The following is a 13,451-nucleotide window of genomic DNA, read 5'->3' as shown; positions in this document are numbered from 1 at the left end:
ACCGTGAGCTTTGGGCTTACACGCGTTACTAGCACTACTAATAAAGAACAAAGATTTCAAATAATCCTCAACTCATGTCTAGTTGGTTTATTGTAGTATGAAAAATCCTATTTTGTACCTGGACACTGCAAGGAACAGAGTATTACGCTGTATTTGTTAATTTTTTGTCTTGCAAATTTAGTGCAAAGAATTCTCCATATGTAATCATAAACCTGTTAAAATATCAGCAATTATCATTATACCTTTTTAATGCATAAATGCAAAAAAAAAAAAGTTATGATAGTTCTTGCTTTTAGACAATTAAAATGAAGAGAGCAATCTTTTTGTGGTGAGTTAATAAAAGTTCCTAAGACTAAATTCCAGAGAAGCTGTACATAAAGTTATTTAGTGCTAAAAATCTACAATACATTTTTTTCAAGTACGAGATACTGAAATATTATTGCCAATAAATAGTTGTGCTGTAGTTGAAGCCACGGTTCTTTTGTGGAATCATTCACATCTCAGCATATTAGGATTTAGTTTCTCACTGAGTTTATGTATTAAAATTGCCAACTCTTCTGTTGCTTGGGATTTATCCTCCAAGAGTTCATAGCGAAGACTGGAGATGTCCTGTTTGATTTCCTTTAATTCACCTGTGTTAATAATGGAAAGAAACATTCATTAGCAAAGTTTAACATTCACTGGATACTCCTCTGTTAAGTCACATTGGTGCCTATTTCAGATCATCACCCCAAAATGTTCATGAGAGCAGGTACAGGATGGGTCAGGAGGATTTACCTCATCTTCATTCTCAGTGAGATGTGTCTCCAGCCCTAAATAGCACCGAAGGAATTTTAACAGTCCATTGGGGCCTCGCATTGTGCTCCACATGTATACACAACACCAAAGATTCCCAAAGGCTGTACAAAGGTTAATGAATTAATCACACCAACACTGCTGAACAGCTGGTAAATATTAGTATCCCCTTTTTAGAGAGAAAAGGAAAAGAAGTTTTTTTCTGAAGGGATGTGCCAAAATCACAAAGGAAAGGTGTGGCAGAGCTGGCAGTAAAACTCACAGCTTCTGAGTCTCTCTCCTCTTCCTTACCAACATCCTTGGAATTAGAAAAAGTCAACCAATTTAACATGATGTTATAATTTGACACAAATACAAAAAACACATTTAAACAAAGTTGTCAAAGCCAGACTCTTAATAAGCAGCAGCATGCTTTCCCTTGTAGGATATTCAGTTCAAGAGCAAAACCTTTTAAAGATGTTCAAATATTGTTCTTCCAGCAAGTGTGAGGGATGTGAATTCTTACAGAGCATCTGTCTCAGGAAATGATTTGTCATGTATACAGTAAAAAGAGTATGAAGAGACACCTAAATTCCCTAATGATGCAGAACAGGGAAAATTTCTAGACATTTGTTAAAGCAGTTGTAGTACATAGACATGCCAATGTTTTCTGTTCAGGGTATAGCAAACTTCAAGAACTGTGTCTTCGGAGCCTGGGTCTGTGCTTTGGGTACCAATGAGATGCTCAGGACACAGAGTACTTGGCTGTGCAGCCGAAGAGTGAAACTCAATGGTTACTTGCTCTGATCAAAGTGGACTTTCTTCTGTAAAACCTGGTGCCAAAGCCAGAAGCATGATGTCAGTAAACCCTGATTCTTCTGCACTGTCTTTCTAATTTAAACACATCTCTGCCAACACCAAAGTGGCATCAGGGACCTGGAAAGGGCTGGCACTGCTGGTGGCAGGACAGTCTTTTCATCAGTCACTAGGTAGATGATTTCCTACAGAGCAGGAACAGGAGGAAAGCAGTGGGGATTCAGGAGAGCAGCACACTGAGAGGATCCACTTTTAGGAGCCTTTCTGCTTTTGTCACTGACAATCACAGCTCTGGACAGCCACACAGGTTGGGGAAATGTCAGGATAACAGTCAGTGCACAATGCTGCCTTTTGAAGGCACTGAGTGGGATTTAATTTAATCTTTTTTGTTCCCTGCTTCTCCCTGCAGAGAGTTACAGGTAAGCAGAGAGCAACTAAGGAGCAAAACAGAAGCTTTGCTGCCTTAGCTGAGAGATGAGCAGCCCTTTCAGGCCCCTCACATACACACAGCTGTCTGATGCTGCCATGCCAGTAAAACATCTTCTGACCCAGCCTGTCCATCACTGCATCATTCTATTGCCTGATAACATTCTAGCTAGAGTTTTTGTTTGAGAATCTGCCCAGAGCATAGGAGTTTCCTTGTTGGACTGCAGGCTTGTGTTTCATTCCTGGAAGGTTGGAGGGAGGGAGGACAACCTTTGCCATAATCTCATCCCAGTGGTGAGTGAGAGCGTGCACCTGGAGCAACCACCTCTCACATCTGTCAGGACCTCAGATCCACTGTTTCTCAAAAGGTCTCCCACTAAAATAGAGGTTACATTTGTAGTTTTTTATCACCATGCAGCTGTGGGGCTTTGTTTAATGATGGGCAGCTTCACAGGTGATTGTTCCTTGAAGCTTTATGAAGGAAGGCAGGACAAATAATTCATGGTGTAAAGTGGTAAATTGTATATAATTGTGTGTTCAGTTCAATGAAACAGAGAGGAAGATCCTGCAGCTTTGATTAGCACTCTGGAAGTGTGAATACAGTTAATAGCTCTCCTTCACAGATTTCCTCTGTGCATTATGTCTGTGGTCTCATTTTCTATCTGTAAAATGGGGCCCATAATATTTCTCAGTCCTACTTCTTTAGTCGTATTTTTCAATTTTTTTTTTATGACATGGGCATACTTCCATTACTATCTGGGCCTCAGTGCATGTGAAATAGAAACAATCCCTCTTGTCACTCAAAACCCCCGTGCATCATGTAATACTGGTTCCTAATACAACATGAAAAAAATTGCCTCAGAATATTGCTGTCTCTTTCTTACCTTCATTGACTTCATCATTTTCTTTGTCCACTTGTGCTTTCAGAACATAACGTTTTATAAGTCTCTTCATTATTTGCTGCCAGATTGAAACAGTTATATAATCAGGTGAGATAATATAATTAAACATTGTTCATTTTTCTTTCTTAGCTCTCTCTGTCACATCTGCCTAAGAGAAAGAATGAACAGCCCCGGATGAAGTACTTTCCTCAAATGGGCTTTTCTGGGGGCATGCTGAGAAAGGAAGGGAACAGCCAACCTAGTCAGCTTCCACATCCCTTGCCCAGAAACCCATTTCAGATCTCCTTCACCAGTTTCGGATGTTTGCTCCTCACACTTTCCCAACTGGGACATCAAAGACCTATTCTAAGTACTGCATGAGCTAGTTTTGAAATGCTTCAGATAACTATTTGAAGGGCTTATACAATAACTGTCCTTTTTTTCAAGGAGCACCTAAGAGTTTGATTTCTACAGGAGGTTTTCTTTATCTGGTGAAGGCAAAATGTACTTGAAACACAAAATTCTGCTAGAACCTCCTCACTGTTCTATTACTCAGGACAGTGATCACTGTATGTACTTACCTGATAGCGTGTTGGCTGATTGAGAATGCTGTTAAAACTGTGGGATTCAAAAACTCTGGAATTCGACTGAGTGAAAAGGTTTAACTAGGAAGAAATAAGACAAAATTAAAATAAATTATGGAATTCACAGTTAGGATTCAGCTCCATTATTATTTTCCTTTAGAAATGTTGGGGATCTTTTCATCTTTTACTATATCAGAATATTTATTTTTTTAAACAAGATTGCCTTGAATTATATGTTGGTTTTGTTTTTGTTTTTGTTTTTTTTTTTTTAATGCTGATAATTTTAGCCATCCTCTTCTGAGAAAATAGATTTCAAGTATCTTTAATCAATATTCAAGTAACTCCTTGCAGGAATTATTTGCATCTTTGAGCACATGTCAATTTTTAGTTTAATTCTGTTTCCCCAGATTTGGTTGCTCTAACAAAATTTAAGTCTATTTCTTGTTTTATGCAATATGTTTAGGCAGTCTGAAATAGAGATTTAGTGCTATAAATGATTAATTACACTATTATCATCAGAAGAATGGATTATAGGTTAAAACTAAAAAGAAAAGAAGATTGCTGGAATAGACACAGAATTCTTCACTGCAATGAAAAGATCTCAGAACCTACCCTCGATTTAGAGTTGCCCATTCCCATTTCAATGTCCTTCTGTAGCCGTCTCCTCCTGCACTTAGAAAAGTTAATGATCCTCATGATGAAATAGAAAAAAGATTTGGGGCTTGGTACAAGACTGAAGGGTGGAGGTAACGTTTTTCCATCATCAAAATATGACAGCCAAAGTTTAGAACGAGCAAACTTCCATTCTACATCACTGTCATCCTGTGTTACAAAATAAAACAGATGATGCTCTTGGTTTTTACGAAATGTAAAGCTTCTTTCAAATTAAACTGCTTTGAAATATCTTTCTGGTTTTAGATAAAATATTATTTTCTTGCTAGTAAGACTTCCGGCAGTTCTGCAAAAATGCAACCACTTTACTTAGTCTATTTTAACCAAATTTCAGTTGTCTCTCTATGGCAACATTTCATTGAGAATACTTAGTTCAAGCACATGAAGCATATAAACAAGCATAATTTTTGCATCAAGTGAAAGCCAACATATAAACTCCCTCCTATTTAAAGTGGAGCTTTCAGGGATTTTTCAAATCTTGTTTTTCTCATTAAAGTGGTCACATGGGCTTGGTACTTGCACAAATGTTGAAGTATTAGACTCAAGGCAAAAAATGGCTTAAAATGGTTGTGCTCACATGACCAGGACAAGCAACTCTGATTTATAATGGAGTATAGAAAATGCAAACTTTGTGGTGCTGAAGAAATTGTGTTAAATACCGACAAACCTATTTTATCCTAATACATTCTTACTGAAGTATTCCAAAGCTGTATTATAACTAGTTTTCTCCTGCTGAATTCCCTAACATTTCCCAGAACTCACTGAAAAGACTGAGAATGACATATCCATTTGTATACTATGTCTCAGATAATTGTTCTTCCTGTTTGTGTGGGTGTGTGCCTGCATCTGTGTGAATGTAGTACTCTTTGAACTCATGGTCTGAAAAGCTGGCACTATAAATACACTTTACATTTTTCACTATCAATACATTTCACTATAAATACATTTTTCATTTCAGCAACCTGAGATTTATTTTTGAAACCCAAGTATCTTCAATGCTATACATTTTCTGATTTGTTTTTTAACTGGAGTTGGATGCCAAATATTGTGTTTACATGGCACGAGATAAACTTGTTTAGATTCTTTGAGGTTCTGCAGCTTGGCTGAGTTGTTAGATAAAGTCAACCTTCTTTTATACATTTTGTGATATCCTTTCCTGTGGTAATCTCTTCTTTGTACTTTTTGCATACCACTGAAATAATTCCTATTAACTCTGCCCTTTTTACAGCATAACAGAAGAGAACAACTTGACAACAGAGCCCACCTCAATTTCTTGATATGAACTGTTGATCATAGCAATCAGCATGTTGAGCAGAACCACCACCATTGTGACGTTGTATATCCCATAAAGGACATAACCAATGTTCTCAATGAATTTGTGATCGTATTTGAGGACAACAGAGGTTACTTCAGACAAGCCAAATATCGACCAAAATAAGGTCTTGAAACTTTCTTCCACTCTGTAGGGAAAAAAAGAGGAAGGCATTATTAGTAACTACACAAAGAAATATAGAAGTTGTGTTTACAGTGACTGACAAACAACCTCAATTAATTTGTCTGTGAATCAGAGCACTGATCAAAACAACAAACATGCAAGGAAGCATTTTTCATAGCACTTTCCATTTGTCCTCTGTGCTCCACTATCCATCACAGCTAATAGAGCTGTAACAATACATGCAGAACAACAGGAACTAGAAAGGTATTTTATATCAAGTAATATTTTCTTCCAATTGGTTGCCCACAAGTCTATGTATTGAAATATATACAGGTGAAATTATTTCAGGCTGAAATGAAAGCTTCCATTATACAAACAGGGAACAATTGGTCTTTTGTGTTCTGTTTTCTGAGGTCTTCAGTTTTATTTTAATACTAAGAGAGAGCACACAATGTCTCACAGACTTTGTCATCTTAGTGAAAAACCTGAAAGTTTTGATTGGCTTTTTACCCACAATGAAACCTCATACTTACGTTGTAAAGGCCGGGTTTAGTTTAGCTCCAAGGTAGTAGGAGTACAGTATGAACATTCCAATCATAAATGCAAGGAATACCATAATAAAAAGGACCATAAACTTGAAGATGTCCTTAACAGTCCTTCCAAGGGAGATCTGCAAGGGTCCAAAACTCTCATTTGCAGGCAGGATGTAGGCAATCCGAGAAAAGCTGAGAACAACAGCAATTGCATAAAGGCCTTCAGATATTATCTGAGGATCAGATGGGAGCCATTTATCTCTAGCTGTAAGATATGAAATACAGGGGTTACTCATTTATCACAATCCTGAGGAATAAACCTTGATAGGATTTTTCCATTGACATGTCTGAGTTTAGCTGAGACAAATATTTGAAGAGTCTAATAGTTGCTGCTCTATTCCTTTTTCATTTAAGTCACAAATTAAGAATATGAGTTACATTACCTTCTGTTAGAAGAAAAGTGACTTGAAGAAACATGACTTTTTTCTTTTGCAGTTTGCATTTTATTGTGAACTAGACAATAATTAATTCCTTACTGCAGTTTTTAACAAGCGCTACGCTAAAGCTGGGAAATTTATTCCCATTTGGTGTTTTATTGATAGGAAGTTAAGTGCCGCCTGATGAACAATTTCATTTATTAGTCACACCAAGCTTTTGCTTTTTGCAGGATATAACCTAGTTCCCATAGTGACCATAAAGATTTTTCAAATTACTTCAAAAGAAATAGGACTGTGGGTTTTACACACAATGTGCACAGAAACAATTGAGTTATACAGAAATTCACAAATTACTATGTGAATTTATGCACCATCTTAGCAGAGCAACACTGAATTAAAATGTGTTTCATATCAAAATACCTAAGTGTGTATTTACATATGCACAATTTCAGATTGATTATATTGCAATTAAGGTAAGTTACAAAACCAAGTCTGCTGTTACAATATATCGAAGCCCATCCTAAAATACAGCATCAGCAGCATTTTCTTGTGTTGTAAAGACAGATTAATCACACCTTTATTGACAATTTCTGCAATGCAATAAGTATTTAGTAGTTTTATTCTATTTAAACAGACCTTCACAGGGCCAGCATCCTTCCTTTAGGAGGAAATGCTGATAGATGTTTGTGAACATGAATGACTCTCAAATAACTGAACCAAAAAAAAAAAAGATAAAGGAATCACAGCAATATTTTATGTGTTGTGCAATTAGCCAGGAATAAAATGTGACTTCCAAAAGTTTAAAATCAAGGGGGTCAAATTTAGCTCTAGGGCAAAGAGAGGCTTCTAAATGCATCCTTCAATCTTTCCTATGTTCAGATCTGTTTGGCAGAAAAACTAAGCTCACCATAAGTAAAATATTCAATTTCTGGAGGAAGTGTGACCTCGGAGAGGTCATTCTCCTCAATGTAGTTGTCCACATACTGTTGTGCTTTTGTGGCCTGAAGGAATGCCAGGAGCCTGGCTGTGAAAGCGGCAATAAAAATGGACAGCATCCCGAAATCCAGAACATTCCATAACTGCAAGATGTATTCCCTGGGTCCTTCCAGCCATAGCTCTTTGCATTCTGACCACATCATACCTGCAACAAGAAATGAAAAAGCACAGCAATGTTTGCCAAACTGTTGTCATTTAAATTCCCTGCATTTTCCAATTTCATGGAAGTGGATGATACCAGTGGAGCAGAGATTCACTTATTTGCAGTATCACAGCATCATCACTAAGATTATTCTCTCTTGGTTTCAACAGGGTTGATCAAATATAAAATATTAATTGAGATTAATTAATGGAAATATAGTTCAGTCATCACCCCACAGAGGGTAGAATAGAGACTTGTCTTTGCAGTGAAAGTATTGTGGTCAAACAACAAAACCTCTGTAATTCCAAAGGAGAAAAAATAAAGTATGGGAAAAAAACATCATCTTACTTTCTTGCCATTTACATTCCTAAGCCACTTATGAATCAGAGGGTTTAATTTTTCCACATGAACACAACCACCCAAAACCACAGATGATGAAATATAAAGGGTACAATTATACTACTGTTTATTCACTTTACAGAATAAGATTCTTTTCAGCATAGAAAGTGGAATTTGGCTATGTGTAATTAAGTTTTCTTACTTAAACTTCTCAGAAATTAATTTATGTGGATTTAATCCGGATCGCAGCCTCACCATAACCATGAGATGCTGTTGTTGTGAATTGAGACTTTTTGCTTGATTCAAAAACCCAACAAATAACAAAATCACAACCCCACGAACTTTTTCTTGTTTCCCTGGCTGTGTAACTCAAAGGGGCTGCTGCTGCCGTCCCAGCCACTCTCAGAGCAGCCACACATTGAAGGCAAGATCCCAGTCCTTGCCTTCTGTCAAATAGAAAATTAAGCTGGAACTCCCAAAAGGCAGCATGCAAGTGACACTCACCTCCCTACCCTGACACAGTTTAGGATGAAGCAGTGCTTAAACCAGGAGATACAAGTTATTAAAAATCTGTTCTAATGCCCTATTACCCATCCTAAGGGTTTATTAGCTGCTGCACACAGCAGCTGGATCAATGCTTTGCAACCTGGGCTTCTCTCCTCCCTTTCAGAATTTCTATTTGCAGGAAAACAGGAAGATGAAGGGGCAATATACCTACCAAGAACCCACACCATGATCAGCATTTCTGTCCAGGTGAACTGGGTGGTCTTCACCCTAAAGATCTGCTTGGGGTAATCAGTAACAGTGACATTCGGCAGCGTTGTTATGCCCTCAAATCTGTCTGAAGCATTGAACACCAGCAGGCCTAGGAAAATAATGAAGGATGCTGCATGTGCCACAAATTTCATAAATGGGCTTCGAAGAATCCTTCCAAGCTGCAAAGGCAGAACGAAAGCAGTCACTCAGTTTTCTCAAAGAAACACCAGGCATTCCAGAAGCATAAATGGACACTCAGAGCTCAGGACAGGCAGAAACCTCATTCTTAAAGGATATTCTTCCAAGAGCACTCAGCTGTGACACTTTGCCATTTCGGACAAAAGGCTCCCACAGGGAGCCTCACAGAGTAGGTTGTTCTGTTAGTGAGTATTCATGTTATTCCACAAACTCTAGATGGCAATGTTTGAGGGGAAACACTCTAAGGAATTGGAAATGTACAATGGCCGTGACCAGGAAGAGTTTGTAAAGCAAGCCCAGGGAAAGATAAATTATTCCAATCTCCAACTTCAGCAAAGCATTTTCCCTAACAACAAGAGTGTTCTATTAACTTTTCTACAACTACAGCTATAGGAATAATTAGTTGTTTTCTTATCTCTGGTTACTATATTCCATCCACAGAGCATATGTTCAGAGCTCTAAGTGCCAAAATAAATACCTGTGTCTTAAAACTAATGACTGTTCTACAAAACGAACTATGAAAAATAAGGTCAGAAATATTAGTGGTTTTTAAAATAAATTCAGCACGTTTAATTCACATCTGCACCTAGTAAAAGAACAAAAGAGCAGCAGTAGGGGCAATTTGCCTGTAACAAAAGAGGGAATCAGCTGCTTCCAGAAGACTACATGAGTTTTCTTATTTCAAAGAATTGTATTCCCTGAAATTTGGATCAGCTACTATGAACTAAGCAAACCAGCACACATTAAACTGTGCTTTCTACCTGGGCAAACAATCTCAGGTTCCCTTCCTGTTCCTGACCTTCAGAAAGCATTTGTAATTGCAATATCCAACCACTGACCTGAATGTATAGCACTTTTATTTGACATGGGCACTGAGAAAAAACATCAGATGTTTCTGCTACTGGGAATTAGAGCTCAAGGACAAATGTCACTTTTCCATGTTAGACACCAGCTAAAAATATATTAAGATGTTTCTATTATATGGAGCTCTGAGGAATATATTTACTAAATATATTGATGGAAAGTGACGTTTCAGAGGATGAGAGTAGCAATTACACTATTTTCATGAAGGTTTATCTTCAAAGTAAATAAATATTTAACCCAGAGAAAAGATCAGATTCCCTTTAAATACGTAGATGAGAAAAGCCTTATCCTCTTTGAGATGAACTAAAAGAATGAAATATAAAAGAAACTCACATTTCTTTGCTTTACACTTGCAAAGGAAATAAAATGGAAAGATCACATTCAGCACAGGAGTACAAGTACTTAAAATTTTAAAAAAATGTTAACGCAACAGAGAAATCTTTCTTCATCTGATGTACCAAAGATCTATGAATACATCTGATTTGCAAACAATTCATGTGCTACAGACCATCAGGATTTCAAAGAAACTGCTGTTCCTTTCCTTGTGAGATCAGCAGGAAAGGTGGGAGCACCCTTACGCTGTCACATATTTTTAAAAAGGTAAGAGTTCACAGTTATGCTCTTTTACAAATACACCCCACTACATGGTTAGAGTGATGTATTTAATTTAATTTCTGCTCTATGGTTCAGCTGGCAAACAGACCTCCTAGGGCTGGGATAACAAATATTTTACTTAAGATTAAGTTCTGCATCAGTAAAGTCAACAGATGTTCTGCTAATGGTTTATATGGGAACAGCATGAGACCTTAGGATGCCACCAGAGGAGACTTAATAAAGAATCTGAGTGGTGACTTTCAAAAAATCCATGTTACTAATATAATAAATTACACAGCAGATACTTTAAGGTGAGCATAACCTAGGGAAATTTAAAAAAGGAAAAAAGCTCTCAGAGGTTATTTTTCTTTCCTTCAGTTTAATGTTAATTTATATTCATCCTTCATCATTGTGGTCCCCTCTTTACAGTGCAAATAACAAAAACCCCCTTAACATCTTTTGGCACAAGGTTAGAGATCGCTAAAAATATCATTAATTAATTAAAATTTGGAAGCAGCAGAAGTTGCATGTTGACTGCCAGGAAAGGAAAAGCAGCTCTGAGAAGAGCACAAGACACATAATTTATAAAATTCAGTACCCTGCTACATGGTGCAATCCAATAACCAATGGCTAGAAAGGGAAGGCCCAATGCCACAACCAGCACCACCAGACACTTGATAGCTATGGTCTGCTCCCGTAATCCTGAGAGATTTTCATACCAGATTGTCAGTAGCTGTTGCTGACAGTTTGGATGGGCCACAAACTGCAAAGAAAAAGGAAGAAAAACCAAGACATGCTGTCATTAATAAGAAAAGTTACATAACTGCCACATGCACAATTGCAATCACCTGAAGATCGAAATTAACACCAGATATTTAAGAGCCATGGCTTTTTTCTCATTGCCTTTACAACAAAGGTTAATAAATAAAAAGGAAACTGCCACAAGAGCATGTGAGACACCAGTTAACAACAAGGGTGAGCAGCCTGGATTTCACAGCAGTTTGAAGAAATCTGATAATACACTTATCACTAACTAGAGAATCAGAAAAAAGAAGGCTAGGTGTTTCACAAAAAAGGGCTTGAAAATAAATCTGATATCTGATATTTTGTGTTGGGTTAAGATTGAGATTTGATATCAGTTGGTTATACTGTGGAAAAAAGAATGAAAATACTGTAAACCTTGGATACCCATTTTATTATCCCTTGTACTCTGCAGAGATCATTATGTACTACATACACGGTTGTTTGCCAGGTCTTGCTTGCAAAACTCTATTAATATTCCAAATCTCATTAAAAAGTGCATAGAGTAGTACAACAGGACAGACTTCTTAAAGAAAATCAAATTAAATCATTGGCAATGAAAACAGGGAACCTTAAACCTCTCAAGAAGAGCAATTTGAAACTGCTGCATGAACTTTAAAAAAGGAGGCAATCTTCATACTTTAATCTACTTTGCTGTAAAATTAAAGTCCCTAAGCATTTTGGTGCGTGATGCATTAAGCAGTTACTTCACATATTAATGCAGTTTGTACATAAAGTGGAGTGGCCAAGAGAAATAAATAAAGAGATTGTAAAAAAGTTCTTCAAGAAATTAATGTCAACTCAAACTGCTTCTGTTCTTTTTATTAGGCTGTCACCTTTGAAGCTTATGCACCATAAAAACTGCCAGCCTGGCCCATTTGAGAAGAAGAGATTGGGTTTTTGTGTGTTTGTGCATTCTGACATATGCCCCCAGCCTCTTCTTTTGCTACAATAAATTTCATTGTCAACTCAGGACATCAAAGGGACAAATCCCACAGCAGATTAACTATGGACAAAGGCAGGAAAGTAAATAATTATTTCAAATTACAAAGACATTTTTAAAATCAGGCTTAAAACTGTAGGGAAGAGGAGGGGAAAAACACCCACATCATTCCTTCTGTTACCATGGGGAATGGGCAGAAACAGTAAAGGAGCTTTAAGGAAGTTTAGCCAGGGCTGGGAATCAGCCCACGGGCCCTGTGGCACCTCATCCAGAGCTCTGTGCTGGTTTATCCTCCTGATTTATCATCATGTTGATCTGACACTAATAGGAGATCTGCTATGATTTCCAAAAGAAAAAAAAAAAAAAAAAGAAGGAAAAAAAAATACTTAGAGACTTAGTGAATAAGATGCCAAGAGTTATGGGCAAGATCTTCTTTGGCAGTGAGTCTAAAGGCTCTTGAGAGGATCTTAGTGACTTATTTAACTGCTGGCAACTGCACAATGCGCACCACTTCCAAGCCCTCGGAGCGAGCTGTGGCACTTCTCATCATAAAAGCGCTGAAATTCATCCCTCCTCTCCCAGTCTTTACTGAAACATTTCAGCTTAGGATTATGTTTGTTTTATTTTCAGCAACTTTTAACTATGCCCACCCCTGTGGCATGTGTGTCTGTATTACCTGTATTTGCCTGCAGCTTCATCTCCTCCAAGGACAGTAGGTTCACATCACATTTTACCTACTGCTCACATCATTCTACAACTTTCTTCTTCCTGCATTTCTCCTCTCACTCTATTTTCCATGCTGTTTCTCACTTTTCATTACATATGTTGAACTTATTATCACATGTATCTAATACTTGCATCTCCAAGCAGAACCTCAGTGAACAAAAACGATGCATGAGAACAGTATCTGGTCACTTAAAGAAAAAATATCCTAATTTTAATGTAGCTGCTTTTCCAAGCATAATTGACAGTAACACTTCGGATGTTTTCGGTTTCATGACTGTGAACCAAGTCATCAGTATGTAAATATTTTTCTGTATGACTCAGAGTGATTATGTTATTTATTTCTGTCATCATAATGGCTGGGTTTAGATGGAGCAAGAACAAATCCTGGCACACTCTGATACACTAACACACAAAATACAAAGAGAATTTTGCATCTTCTTTCTTATCTATCAGTTGAACACTTCAGGGTTTGAAAATTAACTCCTGTGATTTTATTCCAGCTCTTATTGATTTCACTTGGAAATTCCATATGAT

General features: G+C 37.3%; 1 protein-coding gene across 1 annotated transcript in view; it reads right to left on the bottom strand.

Moving 5' to 3' along the window:
• Positions 1-54: 54 nt before the first annotated feature.
• Positions 55-13,451, bottom strand: part of TRPC3 (transient receptor potential cation channel subfamily C member 3) — a 33,077-nt gene continuing 19,680 nt past the window's right edge. Inside the window, exons 4-12 of the mRNA XM_030272006.4 lie at positions 11,046-11,210; positions 8,754-8,970; positions 7,466-7,699; positions 6,122-6,386; positions 5,418-5,613; positions 4,094-4,303; positions 3,479-3,562; positions 2,901-2,976; positions 55-632 (exon numbers count right to left, since the gene is read on the bottom strand). Of these exons, the coding sequence (XP_030127866.1) occupies positions 490-632; positions 2,901-2,976; positions 3,479-3,562; positions 4,094-4,303; positions 5,418-5,613; positions 6,122-6,386; positions 7,466-7,699; positions 8,754-8,970; positions 11,046-11,210 (1,590 nt within the window). The 3' untranslated portion in view covers positions 55-489. The remainder of the gene's footprint in view (positions 633-2,900; positions 2,977-3,478; positions 3,563-4,093; positions 4,304-5,417; positions 5,614-6,121; positions 6,387-7,465; positions 7,700-8,753; positions 8,971-11,045; positions 11,211-13,451) is intronic.

Source organism: Taeniopygia guttata, chromosome 4 (assembly GCF_048771995.1).
Source record: "Taeniopygia guttata chromosome 4, bTaeGut7.mat, whole genome shotgun sequence".
NCBI lineage: Eukaryota > Metazoa > Chordata > Aves > Passeriformes > Estrildidae > Taeniopygia > Taeniopygia guttata.
Note: the sequence above shows the minus strand (reverse complement) of the source record. Positions and strands in the feature narration are given on the sequence as shown.